Raw genomic sequence first — 12,932 nt, 5'->3', positions numbered from 1 at the left:
GCTTTTATCAGCAGAGCTTTACCCAGAGCCCACACAGCCCACTTCAGAACCTCTGCCAGTGCTCTGTTGCTGAAACAGACCCATCCCCATTTCCCTCCTGGTGTAGAAAATGACAGGACGGACTGTTTATAACGTCACTCTGACCTTTGAGACTTTCTATACTAGAACCCAAATGAAGACAGGCTCTGATGGAACACAGAAGGCAGTTGATAAAGAACAGGAAAGTTTAATTAACCAGTACAGGGAGATTTTCATGGGCCAGCATCACCTCCAGGAGCTGAAGGACTGAACAAGTGAGAGGCACGGCTGGACCCTGGCTTCGTGTACCCACGGCACAGAGGGGCTACCAACGTGCCACGGGCAACAGCTGGCCCAGTGCTCAATCTGCTTCCAGCCAGGGTCCACCATCAGCACTGAAGTCCACGGGGCACTGGTCCCATCCAGACGGGCTCCGCAAGGCCATCTCTTAAGCTGAGCCACTCCCCGCGGGAGGCAGAACGGGGCTGGTGGCGCACGGCCTACATAGCTGCAGTGGGGGCAGGGGGCTAGCTGGGCCCAGGGTAAGGTGGGTTTGGGGAAGAAGGGACTTGAGGAGTAGCATCTGGAAGCCCAGTAAGAGGGGCATGAAGGGGAAAGAGAAACCACAGCTTGTAGCCACAGGGGAGACAGCCCAGGGCACAGCCGGCCAGGCGCAAGGAGGCAAGGCACCCTGAGTGCGCTGTGAACAGGGCAGAACGGGACCAAAAGAAGAAAATGGGGAACACAAAGCGGGCATCCAAACGGGAGAGCCAGTGCACCCAGGTCCTCGCGAGGATGCCTGGGGATGCTCGAGGCAATAGGCAGCAGGACTAGCAAGACCTAGGAGAAGAAGGAGGAGATGGTCAACAAACCAACCACGCTGGAACTGGGTGTCCAGCCCAGGGCCTGGATCCTAGCCAGCCCTAGCTCCAGCCCCTCCAATCGCAGGGGCATGGCCAGTCTGGGGGAGAAGGCCCTGTAGGTCAGAGCCGGGCCCTCAAAGGCCACTCAGCACTCCAGGGCCAGGCTGGACCAGGGAACCAAGATCAATGGCCTTGGGCTTGATGGCTGCTGTTTCCAGTCTGTAGGGGCTTAGGGAAATCATTCTGACCCCTAGAAACCAGTTTTCCTGCCTATAACATGAAACATTAATATGCACACCACACAGGTTCTTTCAAGGACGAAGGGGTGTCTCTTATCCAGTGAGCTCCTAAGCTAACTAAAGGTACCTCCTCACAGCAGGCAGTCCCATCCAAGGGGCAGAGGGAGGGAGAGGGGAGGCTATGTAAGAAACACCCAGGGACCCATCACGATGGGAGGGAGACTGGCTCGGGCATCTGTAAAAAGAGGTCTCCTGCTTTCCTCTCATCTCTGCATCGAGAGGCTGCAACATACCAGCAACAACAGCCACTGCCCAGCATCCTTCACTGTCTATGGCATCCGTGTCAAGATCAGCTGTTCCGTGGTGATGATCTATGGGAGAAGGAGTGGCCATGAGAGCCCAGCAGGAAAAGGGGCAGCTGGGTCCCGGGCCCTGGATTCCACCCCACTGTGCATGCGTGCCCACACACAGCCACAAGCCTCCCTCCTCCAGTGGACCCCGTTAGAGTTTTGGAGGAAAACTTGAATGAGAGAAAGAGGGAGGCAGGATCTCCAGGGTGGGCAGAGGTGCGGCTGGGGCAGTCGCCGACTGTCACCCGGTGCCGTCACCTAGAGCTCCCCATACACGTGCCTGGTTGTGGTCCTCTATTTCCCAGAACCTGGAGTCCGACGCCAGGTAGTGATCCTCAGAGTAGAGTTGCCACGAGAGAGGCAGCTGGCCGAAGGGCACCTGGTTGGGGCACCGGGACTCGTGGGGGTGCACTGTCATCTGCCACAAGTGCACTCTGACGCCGGGTTCACGCTGCAGGGACCAGAGAAGAGGGACACAGGAGGAGTAGGGCTCCCACCCACTGTACTGCACACAAACGGGGACCCTGGAGGACCCAGCCCAGGGCTGGGTGGCTGGGGTCAGAGGTCAGAGGGGTGTGTCTTCAGAATCCCAGACCAAGAGCCTGGAGGCCACCACCTGGGACTCCATCTGCAGCGGGGATGACGGGATGACCACTGCTCTTCTGGACCAGTCCTCCCTCAGTCTGCACTGCCACACCTGGCCACCCTTCTCGCCTCCAGCCTGTCGGCACTTTGAATTTTCTGGCTATTCTCCTGTCTTAACCATTTCCATAGTTTTAAAACCCTTTTTTAAAGAACAAGATGCTATCTTCTGGGTACAGTGGCTCATACCCATAATCCCAGGTACTCGAGAGGCTAAGGCAGAAGGATCAAGACTTTGAGGCCATTCTGGACAAATTAGTGGCAAATTAAAAGGTCTGAGGAAGCTAAGTATGGTGGTAGTATATTCCTGTAATCCTAGTACTTGGGAGGCTGAGACAGGAGGATCCCAGGTTCGAGACCAGCCGCAGCAATTCTGTGAGACCCTGTTTCAGAATAAAGTAAATAAATAAAAGTAGGGCTAGGAGTGTAACTCAGAGGTAGAATGCCCCTGGGTGTAATCCCCAAGACCTCAATGGTAGAGTGCTTGTCTAGTATGTACAAGGATCTGGTTAAATCTCCAGTACTGCAAAATATAAATAATAAAATAAAACAAGATATTCCTGAATCCCAAGGTCTAAGAGTGATAACTTTTCAAAAAAAAAGGTATTGTAGATTTGATCATAATCTTTACATGCTTTTATTAAACATAAAATATCCTAAAATTTGGTGAATACAGAAAGATACAAAGGTGAAAATAAGAGTTACTACAAAACTATAACCAAAGCCTAGTGTGGTGGCACATACCTGTGATCTCAGTACTTGGGAGGCGGAGACAGGAGGTTCACAGATTGAAAGCTAATAGGCAGTAACTTAGTGAGACCCTGTTTCAAAATTTAAAAATAAGGGGGCTGAGATTATATCTCAAACGTAGAGTGCACCTAATTCAAACCACAGTACCACCAAAAAATAAAATACAGCACAAAGGAGCTCTAGGTATAAAGCAACAAAACAGAAAGCCCTCCACACCTCTTTACCAAAGGATATGTTCTCTTTTTTTGATGGAAAGATTTTATGAGTTAAGGATATTAGCCTTTCATCAGTCTAACATGTTGCAAATAATTTTTCTGTTTGTTGTCCTTTTTATGGGCTGTTTTAACGGAGCACGATGTCATAAATTATACAGAAGAATAAATTATTATTTCTTCTCCTTCTGTTTGGATTTTGCCTTGAGATCATGGGTCAGCAAATGAAAGGTCATGGGCCCAATCTGGCTTGTCAACTGTTTTTGTAAATAAAGTTTTATTGTAAATAAACTAGCACTCATTCCTTTGCATGCCATCTTGGGCTACCTGTGCATCACAATAGCACAACGGAGTAGTTGCAAGAATCCTTACTGCCTGCAGAGTCTAAATATTTACAGTCAGACCCTCTGCAGAAAAAGCCCCGCTGCTCCTTGCATTAAATCACATTGAGTTCTTATTCTCAAACCCTGAGACTGTATGTGAAAATTCTGATCAACTTTTCATTAACTGTTTTACATAAGAACAAAAAGTACTACCTAGGTCCCTATAGCCTACCCCATGGCAAAGTTATTTGAGGAATCCATTCTATTCTCATTATCTCATTACTTTTTCTTTTTTCTTTTTCTTTCTTTTTCTTTCTTTTTTTTTGGTGGTACTGGAGTTCCTGGAAGCCCTTCTACCTCCAGGCTATACTTCCAGACTATTTTATGCTTTTTTTTTTTTTTTTTTGAAACAGGGTCTCTTAAGCCAGCCCGGCATCCTCCTGTCTCCGCATCCCAAGCGTGGGGATTACAAGCATGCGCCACCACACCCAGCTCATTAAATACTTTTTGGTACCATTATAGTGCACTCTTCACTGGCATCAAGAAACCATCACAGCAATCCATCACCAGAATATTTTTCATCTTCTCAAACTAAAACCCCATGTCTGCTGCTAAGCATCCCTCCCCATCTGCCCAGTGGCGCCTACGCTCTTCTGCCTACTCAAAGTACCTCATATAAGTGGAATCATATAGAACTGCCCTTTTGTGACTGGCTTATTTCACTTAGCGCCACGTCCTTCAGGTTTACCTTAATTATAGCACATGGCACCATTTCTTTCTTTTTATTTATTTATTTTTTTGTACAGGGGATTGAAGCCAGGGGCATTATTCTACCTCCAAGTTATATCCCCAGCCCCCTGTATTTTTCTTTTTTTTTTTTCAAATACGGTCTTGCTAAGTTGCTAAGGTTGGCTTCGGATCTATAATCCTCCTGTCTCAGCCTCCCGAGGCCTGGGATTACAGGTGTGTGCCACTGCACCTTGACGGTTTCTTTCCTTCTTAAGGTTCAATATTTCATTGTATGCATCTAGCTATCTCCTCATCCATTGATGGGCACTTGGGGTGCCTCCACCTTAAGTTACCGTAATACTGCTGTGAACACGGCTCCACAAGTATCTATTCATGCCCTCGCTTTAACTTCTTATTTGCACCCCAAACTGGACCTGCTGGATAAGATGTAACTCTACTTTTTTTTGAGGCACCGTCATACTGTTTGCCACAGTCGCTGCACCATGTCACATTCTCAGCTATTAAATATTTTTCTCAGCTTTTTTTAAAACTGAAAATATCCAAACCCAAAGCCAACATTATATTGAATGGGGAAAAACTGCAAGAATTTCCGCTACAGTCAGGAACAAGACAAGGATGCCCACTTTCACCTCTCCTTTTCAATATAGTCCTTGAGACTCTTGCTGCAGCAATCAGACAAGAGAAGGAAATCAAAGGAATCCACATAGGAAGAGAGGAAGTGAAATTATCCTTATTCGCAGATGACATGATCCTTTATCTGGAAGACCCAAAGAACTCAACCAAAAGACTTCTGGAGCTGATCGACAAATTCGGCAAAGTCGCAGGTTACAAAATCAACCTAAAGAAATCAGTGGCCTTTCTTTATGCCAACAACGAATCCACAATGAAGGAAACAAAAACAACAATTCCATTCACTATAACCTCAAAACCAATAAAATACCTAGGAATAAACCTAACCCAAGATGTAAAAGACCTCTACAACAAAAACTATAAAACATTAAAGAAAGAAATAGAAGAAGACCTTGAAAGATGGAAAGATCTCCCGTGCTCATGGATAGGCAGAATAAATATCATCAAAATGGCCATTCTGCCAAAACTGATCTATAGGTTCAATGCAATTCACATTAAAATACCAGTGACATTCTTCAGAGACCTAGAAAAATCAATCATGAACTTCATATGGAGAAAGAAAAGACCTAGAATAGCCAAAGCAATTCTCAATAACAAGAAACACGCAGGAGGCATTACAATCCCAGACTTCAAACTATACTATAGAGCAATAGTAGTAAAAACAGCATGGTACTGGCACAAAAACAGATATACTGACCAGTGGATTAGAATAGAAGATACAGAAACAAACCCACACATCTTTAGTCAATTAATCTTTGACAAAGGGGCCAAACACATACGCTGGAGAAAAGACAGCCTTTTCAACAAGTGGTGCTGGGAGAACTGGCTAACCATTTGTAAAAAGATGAATCTAAACCCCTATATCTCACCTAACACAGGAATCAACTCAAGATGGATCAAAGACTTAGAAATTAGACCTGAGACGGTGAAGTTAGTAGAGGAGAACATAGGTTCAACACTACAACATATTGGCACAGGCAGTAACTTTCTCAACAAAACCTCCAAAGCTCAGGAAATTAAAGCAAGAATAAACAAGTGGGATAACATTAAACTAAAAAGTTTCTTCTCATCAAAGGAAACTATCAATAACCTAAAGAGGAAGCCTACAGAATGGGAAAGGATCTTTACCAGCCACCATTCTGATAGGGGGCTAATATCCAGAGTATACAAAGAGCTCAAAAGGCTCTACACCAACAAAACAACCCAATCAAGAAATGGGCAAATGAACTAAATAGACACTTCACAAAAGAAGAGATACAAAGGGCTAATAGATACATGAAAAGATGTTCTTCATCACTGGCCATCAGGGAGATGCAAATCAAAACTACACTGAGATTCCATCTAACCCCAGTGAGAGTAGCAAGCATAAAGAAATCAAACAACAACAAATGCTGGCGAGGATGTGGGGAAAGAGGAACTCTTTTACACTGTTGGTGGGAGTGCAAACTAGTTCAGCCACTATGGAGATCTGTGTGGAGATTCCTAAGAAAGGTGGGAATAGATCCACCATATGATCCAGCTATACCACTCCTGGGTATCTTTCCAAAGGGGTTGAATTCAGAGAAATACAGCAACATATGCATACCTATGTTCATAGCAGCACAATTTGTAATAGCCAAAATATGGATCCAACCCAGATCACCATCAACAGATGAATGGATAGCAAAACTGTGGGAAATACACACAAGGAATTCTATTCAGCCATAAAGAAGAACAAAATTATATCATTTGCAAGAAGATGGAAAGCCCTGGAAAGCATCATGTTAAGTGAGATCAGCCAAGCACAGAAGGAGAAGATACACATGTTTCCTCTAATATGCCCAAACTAGAAAACACAAAGGATACCAGTAGGACCCCAGATATTAGAGGGGAAATACTAGCTAAGTTTTAATGGAAAGATAGGAGAGGAGAAAGGCCGATCTTGATTAAGGAGCATCTTCACCTGAACATGTGTAAAATTATGAATAAGACATGGTTAACCTGGCCAACCATTGGTGGGGGGGGAGAGAAAACGGGGGCGGGAGGGAGAGGGCACCAAATATAGTATAAATGTATACTATTTATGTTCAATAAAAAAATTGTTAAAATAAATAAATAAATAAATAAATAAATAAAAATAAAAAAAAACTGAAAATATCTAGTCCAGAACTTTTTTTTTTTTTCAGTACTGGATATTGAACCCAGGGGCATTCTACTTCTGAGCTATAACCCCAGTCCTATTTTTTTTTTTTTATTCTTTATTGGGAAACAGGGTCTCACTAAGTTGCAGTGGGCCTCACTAAATAGCTTAGGCTGGCCGGGAAACTACAGTCCTCCGGTCTCAGCCTCCCAAGTACTGGGATTACAAGCATGTGCCACCACGCCTGGCTCAGAACTGTTTGCACCTTATACCTTCTTTGGTATAGGTATGGGAAAGACTTTCAAATGTTCTCCTCCAAAAGTTTTTGGAATGACCAATTTAAAGATCACTAGAAAGGGTGTTATAGTTTAAAAAGTCAATGAACTATTTATAGTGGTTTAAGAGTCTTTGCGGGGGGGATTGAACCCCAGGGACATTCTACATCAGAGTTACAAACCCCATTCTATTTTATATTTTTTATTTTGAAGCAAGGTCTTGCAATGGTGCAGAGGCTGGCCTTGAACCTGCAATCTGATTGATCCTGCTGACTAGGCCTCCTAGGACACAGGGATTAATAGGCCTCTGACACCACTCCTGGCTTTAAGTAGTATTTTACATAACAGAATAAGCTTTTACCACAATGCACATATCACATATTGTTTATTTTACCTTTCAAGGATAAAATCTTGGAAGTTTTGATCTTTGTGATCTAAAGTTCTTTGGGAGGGCAGTTTCAGACCTGGGTGATTACGGCTAACACCTGGGGAGCTTTTGAATCTAGAGTCTAGGACTCCACCCACGCCTAGGAGTCAACTCCCAGAGGTGGGATTTGTTATCTGTTAAACCCTTCCCAAGGACGTAGTGGTGGCACAGGCCTATAATTCCAGTATTGGGCAGCTGAGACAGGAAGATCACGGGTTTGAAGACAGTCCCAGCAAGTAGTGAAACTCCCATCAACCTAGTGAGACCTTGTTTCAAAATAAAAATTAAATAGGGGTGAGGGTATAGCTTGGAATTAAAATGTCTTTACGTTCAATCTCCAGTACTACCCCCCAAAATTTTTTAAATGTTTTGCGAGGTTTTTGAGCATGGGTGATGTCTGTGACCCAGATACTAGAGGTACATTACTCCCATTTTGCAGAGAATCCAAAACCCAAACCACTTTCATCCTGTGGGCCCACCTGCTGTCTCCAGGTGGCAAGGCCTTTGCTTATGCCAGTCCTGCCTCTTTCTTTCTTCCTTCCTTTCTTTCTTTCTTTCTTTCTTTCTTTCTTTCTTTCTTTCTTTCTTTCTTTCTTTCTTTTTGTGGTACTGGGGGTGGAACCCAGGGGCCTTCCACCTCCAGGCTACACTCCCAGACCTATTTTATATTTGGAAACAGGGTCTCTTAAGCCAGCTGAGGCTGGCTTTGAACCTGCACGATCCTCCTGTCTCAGCCTCCCAAGCGCGGGGATTACAAGCGTGTGCCAGGAAGCCCGGCTAGTCTTACCCCTTACTGACCTCCAGAACCACTACAGTGTGCACGGGCCAGAATTAACTCCTGAATGCCTGTGTCTGGGCTACACCTCGCCATCTCCTGCGGCCCCTCTAGGCAGGGGTCCACTCTGCTCCTGGACCAGCACAGAATGTTCCTGCAGCGTAGGTGGAAACGACCTTCCTTCCGCACTCAGTCATCCTTGAACCCATCAGGGTGGGGTCACCCGCGCCCTCCTGCAGCCTCCTCTGGGCCGCCAAGACTCACTGTGTAGCGGAGGCAGCAGCGCCGGCCCGGACCTCGCCCGTGGGGACCAATCTGCACGACCACAACCACCCAGGTCCTCCCCTGCTCGTCTTCGTAGATGCCAGGCCTTAGGATCCGCAGGCGGTCAGGGGGGAGCCAGATCCAGGGAGCCGCGGAGGCCATGGCCGGCTGCGCCCTGGGCGGGCCTCCAGGCCAGCGTGGAGACCTCCGCAGGCGCTCAAACCCTCGTGGAGCCAATCCCGCAGTGGGGTGGGGCCAGCGGGGGTGGGCCAAGAGCAGGAAGAGCGCGGCACGGGTTCACTCTCCCGGAGTCACAGGGGCAGAAGGATGGCTTCCGGGCCGAGCTGGGTGGCTTCGCCCCAGGTCTCTGTACCTGCAGCGCAAGGGTGACCTCCCCAGACCAGTGCTCCAGCCCCTTCCCTTGGCCCTCTGCAGCCTCCTCTTTGGCCCCCTCGCCTCGCTTCCCCACTGGTGATTTTCCCCTGCCCCCCAAGCCTACCTTCGGGCCCGACCCCGCCGGCGGCACCGCGCTGGTCTTCAGCGAGTGTCCGCTTTTCCATCATGGCTCTGTGCCTGGGACCCTTCTAAAGGCGTCCAGTGCGGGGCTGTGAGCTTAGTGGGTTCGGCCCTGGAGGCATCTAGTCAAAACACACTTGGGCGAATCAAACTCCCTCTTCTTAGAAAACAAGGCTGCACCCCATGCACATTTGCAACCAGGGTCATTTAAAACGGAACCATACCCAGAGGGCTTGGGGTCCCCCGCCGGCCAGTCCACTGCGGAGTCCAGGAGCACCCAGCTGGCCCGGCCAGCTTGTCGGCTGTGCTCGGCTCTGTTCATAAAGCAAGAGGCCCACTGGGTCAGCACACTGGGCCCCACACGGACGCTCAGGAACGAGACCCGTTCCTTTTTGAAAACAAGCATGGGTCTTCCGCTTCCGATGGGAGCGGGGGTGGCACACCTGTACCTCGTCAGACCTTTCTCACAGGCCCGCTGGTTTCTGTCTCACAACAATCGTGAACGAGACTGTCATCTCCACTTCATAAATGGAGAGGTTCTGCGGCTTAGAAACACAGCAAGGTGGGTGCCGGAAGAAAGCTGCGCCCAGCTGTTCTGGGCTCTGCCACCCCTACTGTTTACTGCCGCCTTGGCTGAGTCAGGCCCACTCCATGCAGAGGTCAGGATCTGCAGCAGGAAGATCTGTGGAAGCTGCTGGAGAGGGGCTGTGGGGCCCCGGGGTGGTGGCTAAGAACGCCTCCCTGGGCGGCAGGAGGTGTGCAGAAATTGGACTTTTATGAGCTAACCTGAAGCCTTAGCCTTAGCATAAGTAACGCCGTGTTGCTACCCTAGATGACCCAGCTAGCCACGCATAACTGCCCTGTTGGCCTCTGTAATCCCTGCTTAACCTGCACCTGCAGGAAAAACCCATTAGAAACTTTCCATCTTCCTCACAACTGAGGGCGGGGTGGGGTGGGGCGTATAACAGAAGGATTCGTCTTTGTCATGACCAGAGTGTGGGTGTAGAAGGGATCGATGTTGTTTGCTGAGCCCCTGTACAATATCGCTTTGACTTCTGAACCTTAGGTTTGGTTACATACCCCCAACACCCGCCTTGCTGTACTACCTGCTGAGAATCTGAACTTTGCACCCATTGGCTTGCAGTTTCCCTTGTATAAAAGGAGTCCTGAGAAAAGACTTGGGATTGCACTCAGTGCTAAACACCTTGCAGTGTAGTCACCAGCCAGCTACTAAAGACTTTCTGTGTGGTCTCCCCGGCAGTTTTACCTCATATCAAAACCTCCGTCCACATCGTGTCTGAGATGTGGCTGTTTCCTTGCGAAGGTACCCATCTCTGCTACCTGCGACCTGAAGGGTTCACTCTCTGGAATGGATGTCACCAGAGCCTGTGAGGAGCATACCAATCTCTGGGGGATCGCTCCCTTTCTTTGCCTGGTCCCACAGTGTGGTCAGGTGTGGCTCACTGCTGCCCTCTGCCAGCACAGGGAGCCCTTCCCAAGCCCAAGAGTGCTGGGTGAGGGATGGGGGGAGGCTGACTTGTGCAGCCTTAGAGGGCTGGGCAGGAGTCACAGAACCCTCTGCACATTTTGCTCAGCTCCTCCCATACAGCAGACAAGGTGCTGGGGGCAGAGAGCCTAGAGACAGCATGGCCGATGGAACTGGGGCAGTTATGGCAGGAATAAAGATGAGAGGAAAGGAAACCCAGGGTGTGTTTGGGAACCAGAGAGCTGTGAGGGTTTTCTGGTACTAAGGATGCAGGCTCATATGATACAGGATAAGGATGTGGCTGAGCTGTGGGCATCTTTGGTTAAGAGCAGGTGCAGGCATCACCAAGTAGATGCCATGGGGAGGTGCTACTCAGCTTTACAAACCTGGTTTGGGTGGTGGTCCAGATAGAATGATGGGCTCCGTTCTGATGGCCAAGGGTGATCATAGCCTCTCCCATTCAAGATTCTTCACTGAAAGAGCTGTGAGCCTGCCAGTTCTTTCAGTAGATGTGTAAGTTGGCACTTCTCCCAAGGACATTTTTTTTCCCCTTCGGGTAAGACAATCTAAAACCCAATTGAGGGAACAAGGCTTTCTGCCTTAGCTGAAGACTTGTCTGCCTCTGCAAACTATGCCCTCCATTAGTGTCAAGCAGGAGCTTTGGTTTCTTCCCTGCTCCAATAAGAAGTTCACAGGGAGAAATAGATTCATTTTTCATGGCTGGGCTTTGTGGAAGGGGGGGGGCCCAGGGTTAAATTCATTCAGCCCAGACATTCCTTCTTCCTCCCCCCCAAAGATGGAGAGAGTGGGTTTCTTCAGTGGATGGCGTTTTCCATTTACAAATGAGTTGGGAAACCCACAGTGCACAGTCTCCAGCCTCCAGCAGAGGATGTTGTCTCCCTTTCAGTCAGAAAAACTCCCCCTTTTCTTCACACTTTTGCTAGAGCGTCAGTCTCACGTGAACTTGACTTAAAGCATGCAGGCTTACATTGCCTAGAGAGTACTTCAGGCTTTCTGTCTCTGTCTCCAGGAGGCTCTGGCTTCCAGACAAAGATGTGACCCGAATCATTTAGCGTTTGCTGTCAAACAGCCTGGAATCCAAAGCTTAGTTCTGACATTTACTCCTTGTGTGGCCTTAAGTTTAAACTTAACCTTTTTGAGCTTTCTATAACACAAAGATGGTATTTGCCTCATCAGATTGTTAAAAGGAACAGGGTTGACATTTGTAAAGCCCCTGGCACATGGTAGGTCCTCAATCAATGGTAATTTATTAACTGGAACAGAGACCACTTCTGACTCATCTCTATGTTCTCGGCATCAAACCTGTGCCAGGAACACTGGAAGGGCACAGAGAACACTTGTTGGAATAAAATATCCTTGAGTCAAATGGTTTCCTGGTTCAAAAACACTCCAGCCAAGTCCAACACGAGCCCAAGCTATGCTGGAAAGAGAATTCATTCGGAGACACCCTTCCTGCCAACTCTTCATAAAACAATGCCCTCAGAAATAAAAGTGCTCACAGTTAAAACAAAGGCCCCCAGTATTGAGAGTGCGCAGTGAAATAGAGAAGACAGAGGGGTCAGAAGAGATAGGGCATCCTCCAGGCAGAGGGTCCCCTGGGGTCTCCTAATTATCTTGTCTTCTTTGAAGGTCTGCTTTGTGACAGGCCTATTAGGGTAGCAGAGTCACTGAGATGAGTCTCGCGATCTGATTGGCTAAGGAGGCTACCCCTCTACGCCTGGAGCTTTTTCTGATCTAGGCACAGAGTTTCCCCGGCACATGCACAAGCTCCACCTGCATCTTCCCTCTGCTGTCTCTCTGCCTGGCTCCTGGGGCCATGGTTTTAAATGGTTCTTCATTTAAGCCATCAGAATGACCCAGAAGGAAGCAACTGTCTTTAAGTGGGTCATTCCCCAAAGCATGGTGGCAGCCTTCTGAGCAGAAGAAAGTGGGTCTTTGCAAAGGGCAGCATCCAACAGGAAGCTGGGGGGAGGCCATTGCGTGTCAGAAGCCCCACAGGGGAACTGTGCTGTGCTCTTATCCTCATTTTAGAGATGAAGAACTAAAGATCAGAGAGTGGCCATCGCTTAGCCAGGACATCAGAGCCAGTTCAGTATGTCTGACTCCATGGGTGCATGGTGGGCCCTCTGTGAACTCTGTCCAGGGACGGTGTGCAGTGAGGCTGAGGTGCATGAGTAGGGCACATGTGCCCCGGTAACTTAGTAAACCACCCTTTTTTCATATAATCCACACAGGGCATCTGTGGCCTGGCTCTAAGCCACACCATCACAAC

At 48.1% G+C, this 12,932-nt stretch overlaps 1 protein-coding gene across 1 annotated transcript; it reads right to left on the bottom strand.

The window, feature by feature from the left end:
• Nucleotides 1–1,449: 1,449 nt before the first annotated feature.
• TCL1B (TCL1 family AKT coactivator B) lies at nucleotides 1,450–8,799 on the bottom strand (the record flags this gene model as incomplete). The annotated part of the gene is made up of 3 exons (XM_080707224.1): nucleotides 1,450–1,491; nucleotides 1,751–1,921; nucleotides 8,638–8,799. 3 exons carry the CDS (start codon nucleotides 8,797–8,799, stop codon nucleotides 1,450–1,452), a joined length of 375 nt encoding a protein of 124 aa, XP_080563350.1.
• Nucleotides 8,800–12,932: the final 4,133 nt, after the last annotated feature.

The sequence above is a fragment of the Muscardinus avellanarius genome (genome assembly GCF_963383645.1).
Source record: "Muscardinus avellanarius genome assembly, chromosome: 12".
Lineage (NCBI taxonomy): Eukaryota > Metazoa > Chordata > Mammalia > Rodentia > Gliridae > Muscardinus > Muscardinus avellanarius.
This window is presented reverse-complemented; position numbering and strand designations above follow the sequence as displayed.